This window comes from Brassica oleracea, unplaced genomic scaffold, assembly GCF_000695525.1.
Source record: "Brassica oleracea var. oleracea cultivar TO1000 unplaced genomic scaffold, BOL UnpScaffold01076, whole genome shotgun sequence".
Classification (NCBI taxonomy): Eukaryota; Viridiplantae; Streptophyta; class Magnoliopsida; order Brassicales; family Brassicaceae; genus Brassica; species Brassica oleracea.
This window is the reverse complement of record NW_013617644.1, coordinates 8,701-22,657: the sequence shown is the minus strand read 5'-3', so window position 1 is coordinate 22,657 and position 13,957 is coordinate 8,701. Positions and strand designations below refer to the sequence as shown.

The 13,957-nt window shown below is 34.4% G+C and overlaps 1 protein-coding gene and 1 long non-coding RNA gene across 3 annotated transcripts; one reads left to right on the top strand and one right to left on the bottom strand.

Annotated features, from left to right (window-relative positions):
- The first annotated feature begins 1,603 nt into the window (after positions 1 to 1,603).
- On the top strand, positions 1,604 to 9,767 carry LOC106320814 (endoglucanase 11-like). Of its 2 annotated transcripts, XM_013759168.1 has the most exons (5): positions 1,604 to 1,920; positions 2,265 to 2,444; positions 7,750 to 7,983; positions 8,077 to 8,331; positions 9,316 to 9,767. In XM_013759168.1, exons 1-5 carry the CDS (start codon positions 1,738 to 1,740, stop codon positions 9,373 to 9,375), a joined length of 912 nt encoding a protein of 303 aa, XP_013614622.1. In that variant the 5' UTR covers positions 1,604 to 1,737; the 3' UTR covers positions 9,376 to 9,767. The 2 variants fall into 2 exon arrangements, with proteins under 2 accessions (XP_013614622.1, XP_013614621.1); XM_013759167.1 differs by lacking the exons at positions 1,604 to 1,920; positions 2,265 to 2,444 and adding an exon at positions 6,909 to 7,225 and having other exon boundaries at positions 7,570 to 7,983.
- Positions 9,768 to 10,967: 1,200 nt separating this feature from the next.
- LOC106320815 lies at positions 10,968 to 12,606 on the bottom strand. The gene is made up of 3 exons (XR_001265927.1): positions 12,517 to 12,606; positions 11,954 to 12,410; positions 10,968 to 11,722 (listed from the first exon to the last, which is right to left on the bottom strand). It is a non-coding gene; the product is annotated as an uncharacterized LOC106320815 (long non-coding RNA).
- Between the last annotated feature and the right edge of the window lie 1,351 nt (positions 12,607 to 13,957).

Genomic DNA, 13,957 nt, shown 5'->3' with positions numbered 1-13,957 from the left:
TTTTTTTTTTTAATTAACTGGAGTGTTTCATGGAAACCTGTTGTAGTCATTATAATCAGACAAAGAATCTAATTAAACCCCCTTTCCTACTCTTCGCTGTTACACTTTCTAGGTTCTACAACGGACTTTCTCCTTATGCTTTTTAAAATTTTAAAAACCACTAAAATTTTGAAATTATTATAATATACACTTTTGACAAAATTGTATTTTCTGAGAAATGTCTATTTTTGAATTTCAAAAAGTGGAATAAAACAGTAATAAATTAATAATATACACTTTTAACAATAAGTAGTTCAGATTTGGATTTTTAACGTTAAAACCCCCCAACTATGTTTGTTTTGGGTAAAAACTCCCAAACTAAGTATTTAACGTAAAAGCTCCTAAACTAACTTTATTTAATGAAGTAAACCCTAACAGGTCATAATTACCAATAATACCGGTAAATCTTTAGTTTATGGGTTTCTACATTAAGTAAACATAGTTGAGGGGTTTTACCATTAAAAATAAAATAAAAATCATTTTTATAATATTATCTAAAAATTAGTAACTTAAATTTTCAAAATTAGGATTTTTAATTTTTTTTTGTAAATATATGAGTTTGATGTGTTTTAACATCAACATTATATATGTATAAATTAAAAATGTAAAAACGAGAAAATTTAACAAAAATTATATAAAGAATTTAGACGCAGTAAGACTTTCTTCCCTAACTTCCGGATCAGACATATTCCAAGAGCACAAAATACTATGGCGGACAAGCTTGCAAGTGGTGCGAGGAGTTCTCCTTCAGCTATGTTATATGTCGATTCAATACTTTCGGTTTGGCTTTCTGAATCGCGCGGTCCAGTTACTTAGTTCTCGCTTATGTTGTCAAAAAAAAGTTACTAATTTTTAAATAATATTATAAAATTTTGATTTTTTTTTTTAAAAAAATTTAATGGTAAAACCCCTCAACTATGTTTAATTGATGTAGAAGCCCCTAAATTAAAGATTTGCCGGTAGAAATGATAATTATGACCTGTTAGGGTTTAATTCATTAAATAACGTTAGTTTGAAGGTTTTTTCATTAACTACTTAGTTTGAGGATTTTTATCCAAAAAAAACTTAGTTGAAGGGTTTTAACTTTAAAAATCCTTCAGATTTTCACAGCCAGCACAATAGCTAGCTGCATAAATTACGCACATTAAGCCGATTATCACTATGTAGAAAAAGCAAAAGTCTCATCTCACGTTAAAGATTTAGAGCATCTCTAATCCAGTTTCATTTTTATTGTAAAATTTAATTGGAAGTAAATTTTTTCATACCTACTCGATTTTCAATTCTTAAAAATATTTATCAAAATAAAATAATTATATTACTTTATTTAATATTCCAGTTTTACCTTTTTAAATAGAGTAGAGTTACTAATGTAAGAAAAAGTAATAATTTGAGATGTTCTTACAAATTTTCTATTCTTTTGGTAAAATGTTAAGATCTTACAAACAAAAGTTACCACAAAATAAAAGAAACAAGTCACATCATCTCTCTCTCTCCTTACTCCACCACTCCACACAGCTTTCAAATATCCCCTGCGAAGAGCAGGGAAAGAGAGAGACTAGTGAGAGAGTCCATCGCTTTCCCTCTCTCTTTTCATCTCCAACAGAGACTTAGAGAGACAGACACACACACACAAATATGACAGTGAAGGAGATTCACTGAAACAAGCGATGGCATTTTCTCCTCCTTATTCTGATCACTATGTCCTCCGCCGCGTCGTTGATAGGTGTTTCTTCGGAAACAGACGTCGGAGCGTTCGACTACGGTGAAGCATTGTCTAAAAGCTTACTCTACTTCGAAGCTCAGAGATCAGGTCGACTTCCGTACAACCAGCGCGTGACTTGGCGTGATCACTCTGGTCTCACTGATGGTCTCGAGCAAGGGGTTAGTGTCTGCTACAAACTTAAGCTTAAATGTTTTTTTCTCTTTTTTTGATTTAAAAAAAAACTTATTTTACATTTTTTTTTTGCTATAAGATTACTTAATTATCATAAGTTTTGAAAGAGACTTGTAAATGTGATCAATGTGTTTAATTTTTCTTTAATGTAGATAATTATTGAAATTTATTATTGATTCAAGAAATATTTTCTTTACTTTTGAAAGAGACTTAAAAGTTTTTAATTAATTGAACATTCAATCTATAATTAGTATTGAAATTCGTTGTTGGTTTAGTCAAGGATTTGACTTTATTTCTATAACTTTTAACTTTTGCATCTTTGGTCATAAAGGTGGATTTAGTGGGAGGATATCACGACGCCGGAGACCATGTTAAATTCGGACTTCCGATGGCTTTCACGGTGACTATGTTGCCGTGGAGTGTAATAGAGTACGGTGACTCACTCGCTTCAACCGGCGAGTTATCTCACGCACTTGAAGCTATCAAATGGGGAACCGATTACTTCATCAAGGCACACATGATCCAAGCCTATTCTTCAAGAGAAGTGGAAGAGTTCATGTAGTAGTTCTCCTCTACGTGGATGATATGATCATTACTGGAAATGACGATGCTGAAATTGCTCGTCTACAAGAGGATATGTCGGTGAGGTTTGAGATGAAGAAGTTAGGCGAGCTGAATCACTTTCTTGGCCTAGAGGTCGAGAGGGTAAATGATGGAATATTCATCGGCCAACAAGGTTATGCAAAAAGGATTGTTGATAGGTTTGGAGTACACCAAGGAAAGGTACGTTTTACTCCATTGGATACCAACATAAGGCTCAAACGCGATGAAGGATCCTTGTTACCCAATCCTCGACCTTATCGCTCTCTTGTTGGAAGTCTTCTATACTTAACCATTACAAGACCAGATATTGCTTTTGCGGTTGGACTTGTAAGCCGGTTCATGCAGGAACCAAGGAAGCCACATCTAGAAGCAGCAAAGAAGATATTGAAGTATGTGAAGACAACACTTGGCATGGGACTGATGTACAAGTATAATGCCAAGGTTTTTCTTCATGGTTTCACAGATGCTGACTTTGGTGGAGATTTAGATGATCGAAAATCAACTTCAGGTTTTGTGTTCTTGTGTGGAGATACAAGCATTTCATGGTGCAGCAAGAAACAAGCAACATTGTCTTTGTCTACTACCAAAGTAGAGTATAAAGCTTCAACACTGGCAGCTCAAGAATGTATATGGCTTCGAAGACTCCTTGAAGACTTGTTCGAGCCAATAAATAAATCGACTACCATCTATGGAGATAATCAAAGTGCTATCAGGCTGGCCAATAATCCAGTGTTCCATGGAAGAACGAAGCACATTGAATTGGAACATCATTTCATAAGAGAGAAGGTGCTTGATGGAACAATTGAAGCATTGGAGGTTCGAGGCGAGAACAACATTGCTGATATCTTCACCAAGTCGTTACCTAAAGGTCAGTTCGAGATACTCTGTTCGTAGCTTGGAATGGTGGACAAAATCAAGTTTAAGGGGGAGTATTGAAGTTAAACTTGATTTTGGGCTATCCTTAATTATGGGTTCCAATAATCTTATTTGGCTAAACCCAAAGTTAAGTTAAGGTTCTAGAATCTCTCTAGAAAAATCATAAAAAATCATCACCTCCTCAAGTGTTCTAGAGATCTCTTTTGGATAATATTAGTAGAAAAAATCTAGATATTATGGTAGAAAGTTCTAGAGATTAAGATAAGGTTTGTAAGATATTTTGTACTTTTGGAGCCTATAAATAGCTCTCTCCTCTATCATTTGTAACAACAACACAAGAAGTTGAATAAGTGTAATAATAAGAAAGTTTTTCTTAAAGAAATAATGTTCTACTCAAAGTTCTCTAAATCTTTTGAGAGTTCTTCCATATTATTCTTCATACTTAGAAATTTTCTCGGTTCTTTCGAGTTCTCGGGTATTACAGTCTTGGGCTAGTGCTAAGCACTATCGAAGGGTGGTTTCCCTACAGTGGAAACTGTACTTAAATTCAGCTCGATCTTTACACCTGAATATTAATTTTGTCGACGAAATATATGACGTTTTTATAAGAATATTGTTTGAAACCGGAGATAACGAAATGAACACAAAATCTCAATCTCTGTCCCAAAATATATATCTACTCACCAAATCAGCTAACCATACAGGGTAAGAAATAAAGCTATTAATATTAATGTGTAATAAGTGTCCATTAAAAAGTCAATTAATCTATTAAAGTTTCTTTATAAGATCGTAGGTGGGAATAGTGTAGCTTCGTTGGAGTGTGAGGGCGTCGGTGATGTGCTGGAGAAAATTTTGTCAGGGAGAGACATTTGGCACCCAATTATTTAATACTATTGTATAGTTTTTTTTTGGTAAATGGAATGAAGATGTGTATACACCATCGACAGCATTATTAACTCCGTAGATTTGGAGTTAATTGAGACAGGAGGATGGCTTCCCGTGCGTTGCACGAACCACACACACCAAATTGCAAAATAACTTCTTCCTTTCTGTAACTAATGGCAAAATAATTTGCTTATGTATATATAAATAAGACTTTTTGCTTAAATAAATAAGAGATTTCATTATAACAAAAATCAAAATAATGAAACCTTACATGATTGTAGTTGCTTTGTGTTTATACAAATACCATTTTAAATATGTCACTGAGAAATTATCTCAGTGCAAGTTCAAGCATCAGGTTTAACTTAAACAAATAAACACACTTGTTTTACATTACATGTCAAAATTACGCCTCCATGCTTAGTGGCGCTAACAAAAATAAAAAAATAATGACACCTTACACGATTGTAAGTTTTTTTTTATACGATATAACTGAGAAAATGTCAATGCCCAAATCAATTTCAAGCATCTGTTTTCTCAGCAGGTGTTATATAGTAAGTTTAATGATAAACTAATAAACAACGCATGTTCCACGTTAACAACATATCAAAGTTTACGTCTCCATGCTTAGTGGTGCTAATTGTACCTTTTGGTTGCTTAAGTCGACGTATTTTGACTAAGTTGTCGGTCGACGCTCGAGGTAAACAAATGGTAGGTCCATACTCCACACCAAAATGTCGGTGCTCGAAAAAATATACAGTCCAAACCGGTCATCAAGCGAAATTTATGGATGTAGGAACTTGCACACGTGTTGGTGTCTCTTAGTGGCACACTCCTCTCCGTCTCGGTTTGGTGTGGAAACTGTACTTAAATCCAGCTCGATCTTACACCTGAATATTAATTTTGTCGACGAAATATATGACGTTATTATAAGAATATTGTTTGAAACCGGAGATAACGAAATGAACACAATTGCGTTTAAACACATACTACCATTGAACCACATTATAGTTTTTTTTTTTAATTAACTGGAGTGTTTCATGGAAACCTGTTGTAGTCATTATAATCAGACAAAGAATCTAATTAAACCCCCTTTCCTACTCTTCGCTGTTACACTTTCTAGGTTCTACAACGGACTTTCTCCTTATGCTTTTTAAAATTTTAAAAACCACTAAAATTTTGAAATTATTATAATATACACTTTTGACAAAATTGTATTTTCTGAGAAATGTCTATTTTTGAATTTCAAAAAGTGGAATAAAACAGTAATAAATTAATAATATACACTTTTAACAATAAGTAGTTCAGATTTGGATTTTTAACGTTAAAACCCCCCAACTATGTTTGTTTTGGGTAAAAACTCCCAAACTAAGTATTTAACGTAAAAGCTCCTAAACTAACTTTATTTAATGAAGTAAACCCTAACAGGTCATAATTACCAATAATACCGGTAAATCTTTAGTTTATGGGTTTCTACATTAAGTAAACATAGTTGAGGGGTTTTACCATTAAAAATAAAATAAAAATCATTTTTATAATATTATCTAAAAATTAGTAACTTAAATTTTCAAAATTAGGATTTTTAATTTTTTTTTGTAAATATATGAGTTTGATGTGTTTTAACATCAACATTATATATGTATAAATTAAAAATGTAAAAACGAGAAAATTTAACAAAAATTATATAAAGAATTTAGACGCAGTAAGACTTTCTTCCCTAACTTCCGGATCAGACATATTCCAAGAGCACAAAATACTATGGCGGACAAGCTTGCAAGTGGTGCGAGGAGTTCTCCTTCAGCTATGTTATATGTCGATTCAATACTTTCGGTTTGGCTTTCTGAATCGCGCGGTCCAGTTACTTAGTTCTCGCTTATGTTGTCAAAAAAAAGTTACTAATTTTTAAATAATATTATAAAATTTTGATTTTTTTTTTTAAAAAAATTTAATGGTAAAACCCCTCAACTATGTTTAATTGATGTAGAAGCCCCTAAATTAAAGATTTGCCGGTAGAAATGATAATTATGACCTGTTAGGGTTTAATTCATTAAATAACGTTAGTTTGAAGGTTTTTTCATTAACTACTTAGTTTGAGGATTTTTATCCAAAAAAAACTTAGTTGAAGGGTTTTAACTTTAAAAATCCTTCAGATTTTCACAGCCAGCACAATAGCTAGCTGCATAAATTACGCACATTAAGCCGATTATCACTATGTAGAAAAAGCAAAAGTCTCATCTCACGTTAAAGATTTAGAGCATCTCTAATCCAGTTTCATTTTTATTGTAAAATTTAATTGGAAGTAAATTTTTTCATACCTACTCGATTTTCAATTCTTAAAAATATTTATCAAAATAAAATAATTATATTACTTTATTTAATATTCCAGTTTTACCTTTTTAAATAGAGTAGAGTTACTAATGTAAGAAAAAGTAATAATTTGAGATGTTCTTACAAATTTTCTATTCTTTTGGTAAAATGTTAAGATCTTACAAACAAAAGTTACCACAAAATAAAAGAAACAAGTCACATCATCTCTCTCTCTCCTTACTCCACCACTCCACACAGCTTTCAAATATCCCCTGCGAAGAGCAGGGAAAGAGAGAGACTAGTGAGAGAGTCCATCGCTTTCCCTCTCTCTTTTCATCTCCAACAGAGACTTAGAGAGACAGACACACACACACAAATATGACAGTGAAGGAGATTCACTGAAACAAGCGATGGCATTTTCTCCTCCTTATTCTGATCACTATGTCCTCCGCCGCGTCGTTGATAGGTGTTTCTTCGGAAACAGACGTCGGAGCGTTCGACTACGGTGAAGCATTGTCTAAAAGCTTACTCTACTTCGAAGCTCAGAGATCAGGTCGACTTCCGTACAACCAGCGCGTGACTTGGCGTGATCACTCTGGTCTCACTGATGGTCTCGAGCAAGGGGTTAGTGTCTGCTACAAACTTAAGCTTAAATGTTTTTTTCTCTTTTTTTGATTTAAAAAAAAACTTATTTTACATTTTTTTTTTGCTATAAGATTACTTAATTATCATAAGTTTTGAAAGAGACTTGTAAATGTGATCAATGTGTTTAATTTTTCTTTAATGTAGATAATTATTGAAATTTATTATTGATTCAAGAAATATTTTCTTTACTTTTGAAAGAGACTTAAAAGTTTTTAATTAATTGAACATTCAATCTATAATTAGTATTGAAATTCGTTGTTGGTTTAGTCAAGGATTTGACTTTATTTCTATAACTTTTAACTTTTGCATCTTTGGTCATAAAGGTGGATTTAGTGGGAGGATATCACGACGCCGGAGACCATGTTAAATTCGGACTTCCGATGGCTTTCACGGTGACTATGTTGCCGTGGAGTGTAATAGAGTACGGTGACTCACTCGCTTCAACCGGCGAGTTATCTCACGCACTTGAAGCTATCAAATGGGGAACCGATTACTTCATCAAGGCACACACAAGTCCAAATGTTCTATGGGCTGAAGTAGGCGACGGTGACACTGATCGCTACTGTTGGCAAAGACCGGAGGACATGACAACTTCACGGCGAGCTTTCAAGATCGACGAGAATAATCCGGGATCAGATCTCGCCAGAGAAACCGCCGCGGCTATGGCTGCAGCTTCTATCGTTTTCCGCACAACAAACCCACATTACTCTCACCTTCTCTTGCACCATGCCCAACAAGTACATACACATTTTAATTTTATTTAATGTTATTAAATGTTACAGTTGAGCTGGAACCATCGTTTATTTAATTTGGTTATGGTTTTGGTGTAGTTATTTGAGTTTGGAGACAAGTACAGAGGAAAATACGATGAGAGTCTAAGAGTTGTTAAAAGTTATTATGCCTCAGTGAGTGGTTACATGGACGAGCTTTTATGGGGTGCAACGTGGCTTTCTCGAGCCACCGACAATGATCATTATATTAGTTATGTGGTTGACATGGCTCACCAACTAGGTGGCCTTTCTTGGGCTATGTCCGAGTTTAGCTGGGACGTAAAGTTCGCTGGCGTTCAACTCCTCGCTTCCATGGTTAGTGTTTCATATTATCAATCACATAAATAAACTAAGAATTTGGTCTGGTCTGGTTGGATAATCCTAATTTTTGTTTTCTAATCCTAAAAAGTTAACAAACGAACTAGCAACATTTCTAATTCTAGCATAATACAAACAAAGGTTAAGCTCAAGAGTTTTAACACCATGAATTAAAAACAAAAAAAAAAATTAGTTTTTTTAGTAAATAAAGTCTTAATAGGACTAACCTCTTATTACATCATTTAAGCGAATTAACGGTCCTACTTAAAAGCTCTTATTATTGCGTTATGTGAAGGGATTATCAAGCTTTAACTTCGTGGGAAACCATGATTAACCCCAGTCTTTTAACTGGAGTTCTTAGATTCGGCTAAAATATGATTTTTAGTTTTTCTTAGATTTTAATTAAGAAAAACTAAGAACCGTCTCTTAAATAAGAAATATAAGAACCATCTTTTACCCGAAAAATGTAAAAAAAAACAAAAAAATATCAAATCATAAGTTAACAACTCCGGCTAAGACACCGGATTTAATCATGCCGTCACGTTTAAGTAGGTTGTAACTTTTCAGTTTGTTTTGATGTTCGAAACCAAAAGGTAGGTCGTAACCAAAAGTAAGGTATATATCCCACACCATATCTAACATTCAACAACTATTCAAATACTTTATCTTTGTATGCAACAATATAAATATTAAAAAATTTAAAATTAACAAATTTTCATTTTTAGAAAAGTTTAGTTATAGAGCGATACTGAATCAAACACTTAATCTCAAACTCAAACTCTTTATTATTATTCTCTCAATGCTTTAGAAAATAACTCAAAAAAACTAAAGCTTTCAAATCTCACACATTATGCAACACTTTTGCATATCCTTATATATAAATCTAAGTTCCTAAACTCATTAGGAAACCACTCTTATAGATAACTCTAACATATGACTTTCCTAATCTCATAAGAAAGTGGTAGCTTGTTTCCTAAGCAGGATATTCCGATCATCTACGAAAATCAAACTCCAATCTGGAGTGTCATGAAGGAACTGTGACTCCTGATGAGATGATCGTGTTTGCGAAATCCCAAATAGATTACATTTTAGGAACAAACCCGATGAAAACAAGTTATCTTGTCGGATACGGTCCGAAATACCCGACTAGGGTTCATCATAGAGGTGCATCGATCGCTTCTGATAAAGAATACAAGGGATTCATTGGATGCACTCAAGGATATGATTATTGGTACGGACGGTCCGAGCCAAATTCAAACCGAGGCTTGCACGTATAATACTGCCCCTTTGGTTGGTGTTTTTGCGAGACTTATAGAGCTTGAAGAGCAAAAACTTGAAGAAGAAGATGTGAGTTTGGTTGCAACTTACAAGAGATAGGTTTTAAAATACAAAAAATGGTTTTATTTGCACCCATTTATTATAATACTTGTGGTATTCCGGCGCATAGCGCCGGGTTTGTATATTTTTTTCTGAAATGAATTTACAATATATTTTATGGTTTTAGTAAACAAAATATGTTCTAGAAGATGAAAATGAAAATATGTTGAAAAAGAATAATATTTTTCCGATCCATTCGATAGTGGTTAGCTATCGTAGTGTATTACTTTGTTTTGAAGTTGCTTAGTTCAAAGTGGAATATTATTAGCGACTGTGACTAATTGATTCAGTAAAAGTAAAATAAAAAGCTGAAATTGTAACAAAGTTAATTTAGTTAGAATTTAAATATATTTAAATATATTATAATTTAAATATAGTTAAATATATTGCGGCCATCACTTGCTCTCCCTATATATGAGACATCTTATGTTTGTACGAAGCCATTGGTCAATGTAGTGGAAATGAACAGTATGGCCGCAAGTAAGTAACCATAGATCGGTTCCATTGTTGCAATTTCTAAAGCATATTGTGCATGTACCGTTTTCCTCTTATGTAGTTGGAGGTATTTTAGTTTCCTCAAGATCGGTGATGATAAGGTCGACGTCAAGTCTTGTAGTCGTGTTTTGGTTGTAGTTTGTGATGGTAAGAGTAACTTGAAGATCATCAGTTATGTTATTGTTTTCGACTCTTAATAATTTCATCACGTATTAGGTGTTCTCTTGAATAAGCAAGGTTGAGTCGGGTATTCTATTTCATGGTATGTTAACATGAATATCATTCTCTCAGTTGTTGAGTCATTAAAATTACCTTGATAGTCGGTGATGGATGGTAGCTAGAAATCAATAATAAATTGTTGTGTGTTGAACCTGTGGATGTAGACTTGGAGTGTGTGCCAAGATTTGCTCATGAAAGTCTTGTTTAGTGTGAGAACTCATAAGAAAGAAATGGTTCATTATTCATTGTTTGGTTATTTGTGTTTACTCAAAGTTGAAAGTAGCATAAGGCGACATAGTTATATCTTATAGATAGTGAGTTTAAGTTGTCGATTTTCTTGACTTCCTGTAACATTTTGTTTAAAGGACTATTTATTGAGAAGCGTTCGGGTTTTTGAGTTGATGGTTTGTGATGAATTAACTGTTTTTTAAATTAGATTGTTTATTTATGAAGATTGTCTATTATAATTTATATTTAGTGTGGATTTGTAAGAGAACATTGTTCTTTATATTGATAATATAACTATTATTTAATTTTTTTTAGGAATCTTATGTTTTAATTAAGCAACGTTATTTGTACTATTTATTTTAAAGTTTTCTTAGGGTGCTTAGTTTTTAAACTAGTAGAATTTAACTTATATTTGTTTAATCATTTTTATTTTTATTTTTTTCTGTAGACGTTGGGTGATATATTGATATAGACTGTATTTTCTATATACGTAGTTACGAAATGAACTGGATGGTAGGAGCGTTATAATATAGTTCTTAGTTGGGGGTCAGGGACACGTGAGAATTGCCTGTAGATATATGAACTTTCAAAATATTACTTTCTGGTGCATATTGGATTTTGGTGATAAAGAATTTAGAGGCCTGACATATGAAGGGATTTTATGGTGCATGTATAATGGAACATTACGCAATTCGGTTAGGAAACCTCAGACCTGTACGTCAAGTAAAGGCATTTCTGACTCCTGCTGAGCCTATCTCTAAAGATTGTTACTAATGCAAGCAATGCAATAATTATTTTTTCCTGTAATTTTTTTTAGTGTTTGTATGTATAGATGAATAAGAAGTAAATGCCTATTATGGTGGAAGCTTAAACTGAAACTTGATAGTATAACTCACATGGAATGTTTTTGATACTCAAAACCTCTCACTGAAATATGTATGCCAGATTTTATGTCCATGAAGACGTCAAGACACCGAAGAAGTTTGCGTATTCAGATGATGAAAGCCTATGCTGGATATATAGGGAGCTTAGGAAAGGACTACTAATGAAGACTGCATGGCCTCGGAACCTATAAATCCAAGACATGTGGATGCGTATTGTTAAAAAGATTTGCATTGATAAAAGAAATAACAGCCACGACACTGAGTTTTTTTTTAAAAGGGAAATAGAATTTGTATAGATAAAAGAAATAACAACAACCACGACACTGACTTTAAAAAAAGGAAATAGATTTAAGCTAAGTTGAAAGATGCTAAAAGATTAATTGATAAGGAGAAGACGTTGTTAGTTAGGCTCTTACAGGGGACTCATCCCACACGTGCTTTCTTGGGGGCATTCTCTTCCAGATCAACTTGTTCTTTCGCTGCTGGTAAACGTCCGGAAAGTGAACCATCAGGTGTAGTTGCTTGCTCTGCAACTTTGCAAGTGTTAACATCTCTGACATCTGATCCTGGTGCCACAGCTCCAGGAAGCGCTGCCTCAGGGACCTTTACACCTTCCTGTTATGAACATAACCAAGACTGACCATTTATTTTTATAAACAGCTAATTACATTAGGATAAGTGACGAACACTCACAGCAAACGTTGGCATAGGTGCAAGCTCTCGTGCAGGAACTATGCGGGAAATGGTAAAGGTTTGGTGGTTTGCAGTGAAGTTGGAGTCTTTCATTCTGAGCTGAAAGATATAGGTATTCCCAACACTATCAGCCAGTGATCGAGGCATGTCAGTGTAAACCTGAGCATTAACACCTACCTCCTGCAAACCGGTCGAAACCATTATAGATGAATCACTTCGCACAAGTAATAGTTGACGCACAAATAATAGTTGACGCTGATATTTAAAGGTTGATTATAGGTCGTACCACAATCTGTGGGTCAGTTTAGGCACCTCCGTATCAAAGCCAAGGAAAGCCGCTGTGCCAGTGTTGTCCGACACAGAAAGTATCACCCAGTACCTGTCGAAAGGGAAATTATTTTTGGTTTTTGCTTACAAATACGCATAAAGACAAAAATAAAATTACTCACCTGAGCTCAACCAGAGCATTAATGATGCAATCACAGGGTATTTCTAGCCTTAGTTGATATTTCTAGCCTCCCAAAACCTCAACAAACAACCTCCGCAGTATTAGAGCAGCGACCGGCTTTCAAATAGGCAAGGAGGGTGTATAAAGTCGCCATCGTCGGAATAATTAGCTAGAACAAACTATGTTTCTGGATCGTTTGAGTTGTGCTGTCCATCTTGGGAAGGTCGGATATTTATACTTGAAGCTTTAGACGGTTACGGTGGGATGCGAAGGGTTCGATTGAATGCTTGTCAGTGGTGTTGGAACAATAAAGCCAATGAGCCTTATTAAAATGTGAATAACAAATGATATGGGTCTGACCCCATCAGAAATGTTAAATAAATGAAATGGTGAAGTGGGGAAAGTCCCACATCGGCCAGGAGAAGAAAGTTTGAGCTGTTTATATATGATCTGATGATATCATGGGTTAAACAGCTTGAGAGAGGAGAAGGCACCCCACGCGCGCGCCGCCGCCGCCGCCGTCCGGCCGGCTCGGCGTGGGCTTGGGTGGAGGGCTTGGGCAATCGGATTGAAGAACGATTTATAAAAACGGGTTTTGGAACCGTGTTTGCGATTTGCTTTTTAGCACTTCCGCGAAACGTCTGTAACTTATCTCATAAACGGTTTGCGTTTTGCTCTGTAGCACTACCGAAAAACGTTTATTCATATACGATTCATACAAACCTGTTATGGTTACATTCAAACGATGTTTGCGATTTGCTATATGCTTATCCGCGAAACGTTTCTATGTTCTTTTGAAAACGAGTTTGCGATTTGCTTTACAGCCCTTCCGCGAAACGTTTCTTATTTGTTTCATAACGCTTTACGGATTGCTTTCTAGCATTATCGCGAAACGTTTTTGATACATTAACAAAATGTTATTTACATGAATCGTTTTCAGTAACCGCTTTCTTAAGCGATTTTGTGAAACATTCTAAGTCTATACAAAACGATTTATGTGAACGATTTTAAGCGAGTTTGCAAAACGTTTTTCTCAAGACTTATATCAATATGATTTGGTTCAATCACCAAAAATGAAAATTGATTTTAGACTATTATTTTTTGCTTAAAAATAATATGTTATTTGTTGATTGGAGTACTAATTCGTCTTCATGTTTTCTCTTCAGAAAAATGACGAACGATAACAACACCCCCAGTGACACAACAAATGTCAATCAGACTCCACTCCACGTTGCAGCCACTGATGCAACAGTGACAACCGTTGGGAACATCACAGTGT

Coding starts and splice junctions, on each gene's coding strand:
- LOC106320814 (XM_013759168.1), top strand. CDS start 1,738: ATGTCCTCCGCCGCGTCGTTGATAGGTGTTTCTTCGGAAACAGACGTC. Junction 2,445..7,749: donor GAACCGATTACTTCATCAAG/GCACACATGATC, acceptor TACTTCATCAAG/GCACACACAAGTCCAAATGT. Junction 7,984..8,076: donor TCTTGCACCATGCCCAACAA/GTACATACACAT, acceptor GTTTTGGTGTAG/TTATTTGAGTTTGGAGACAA.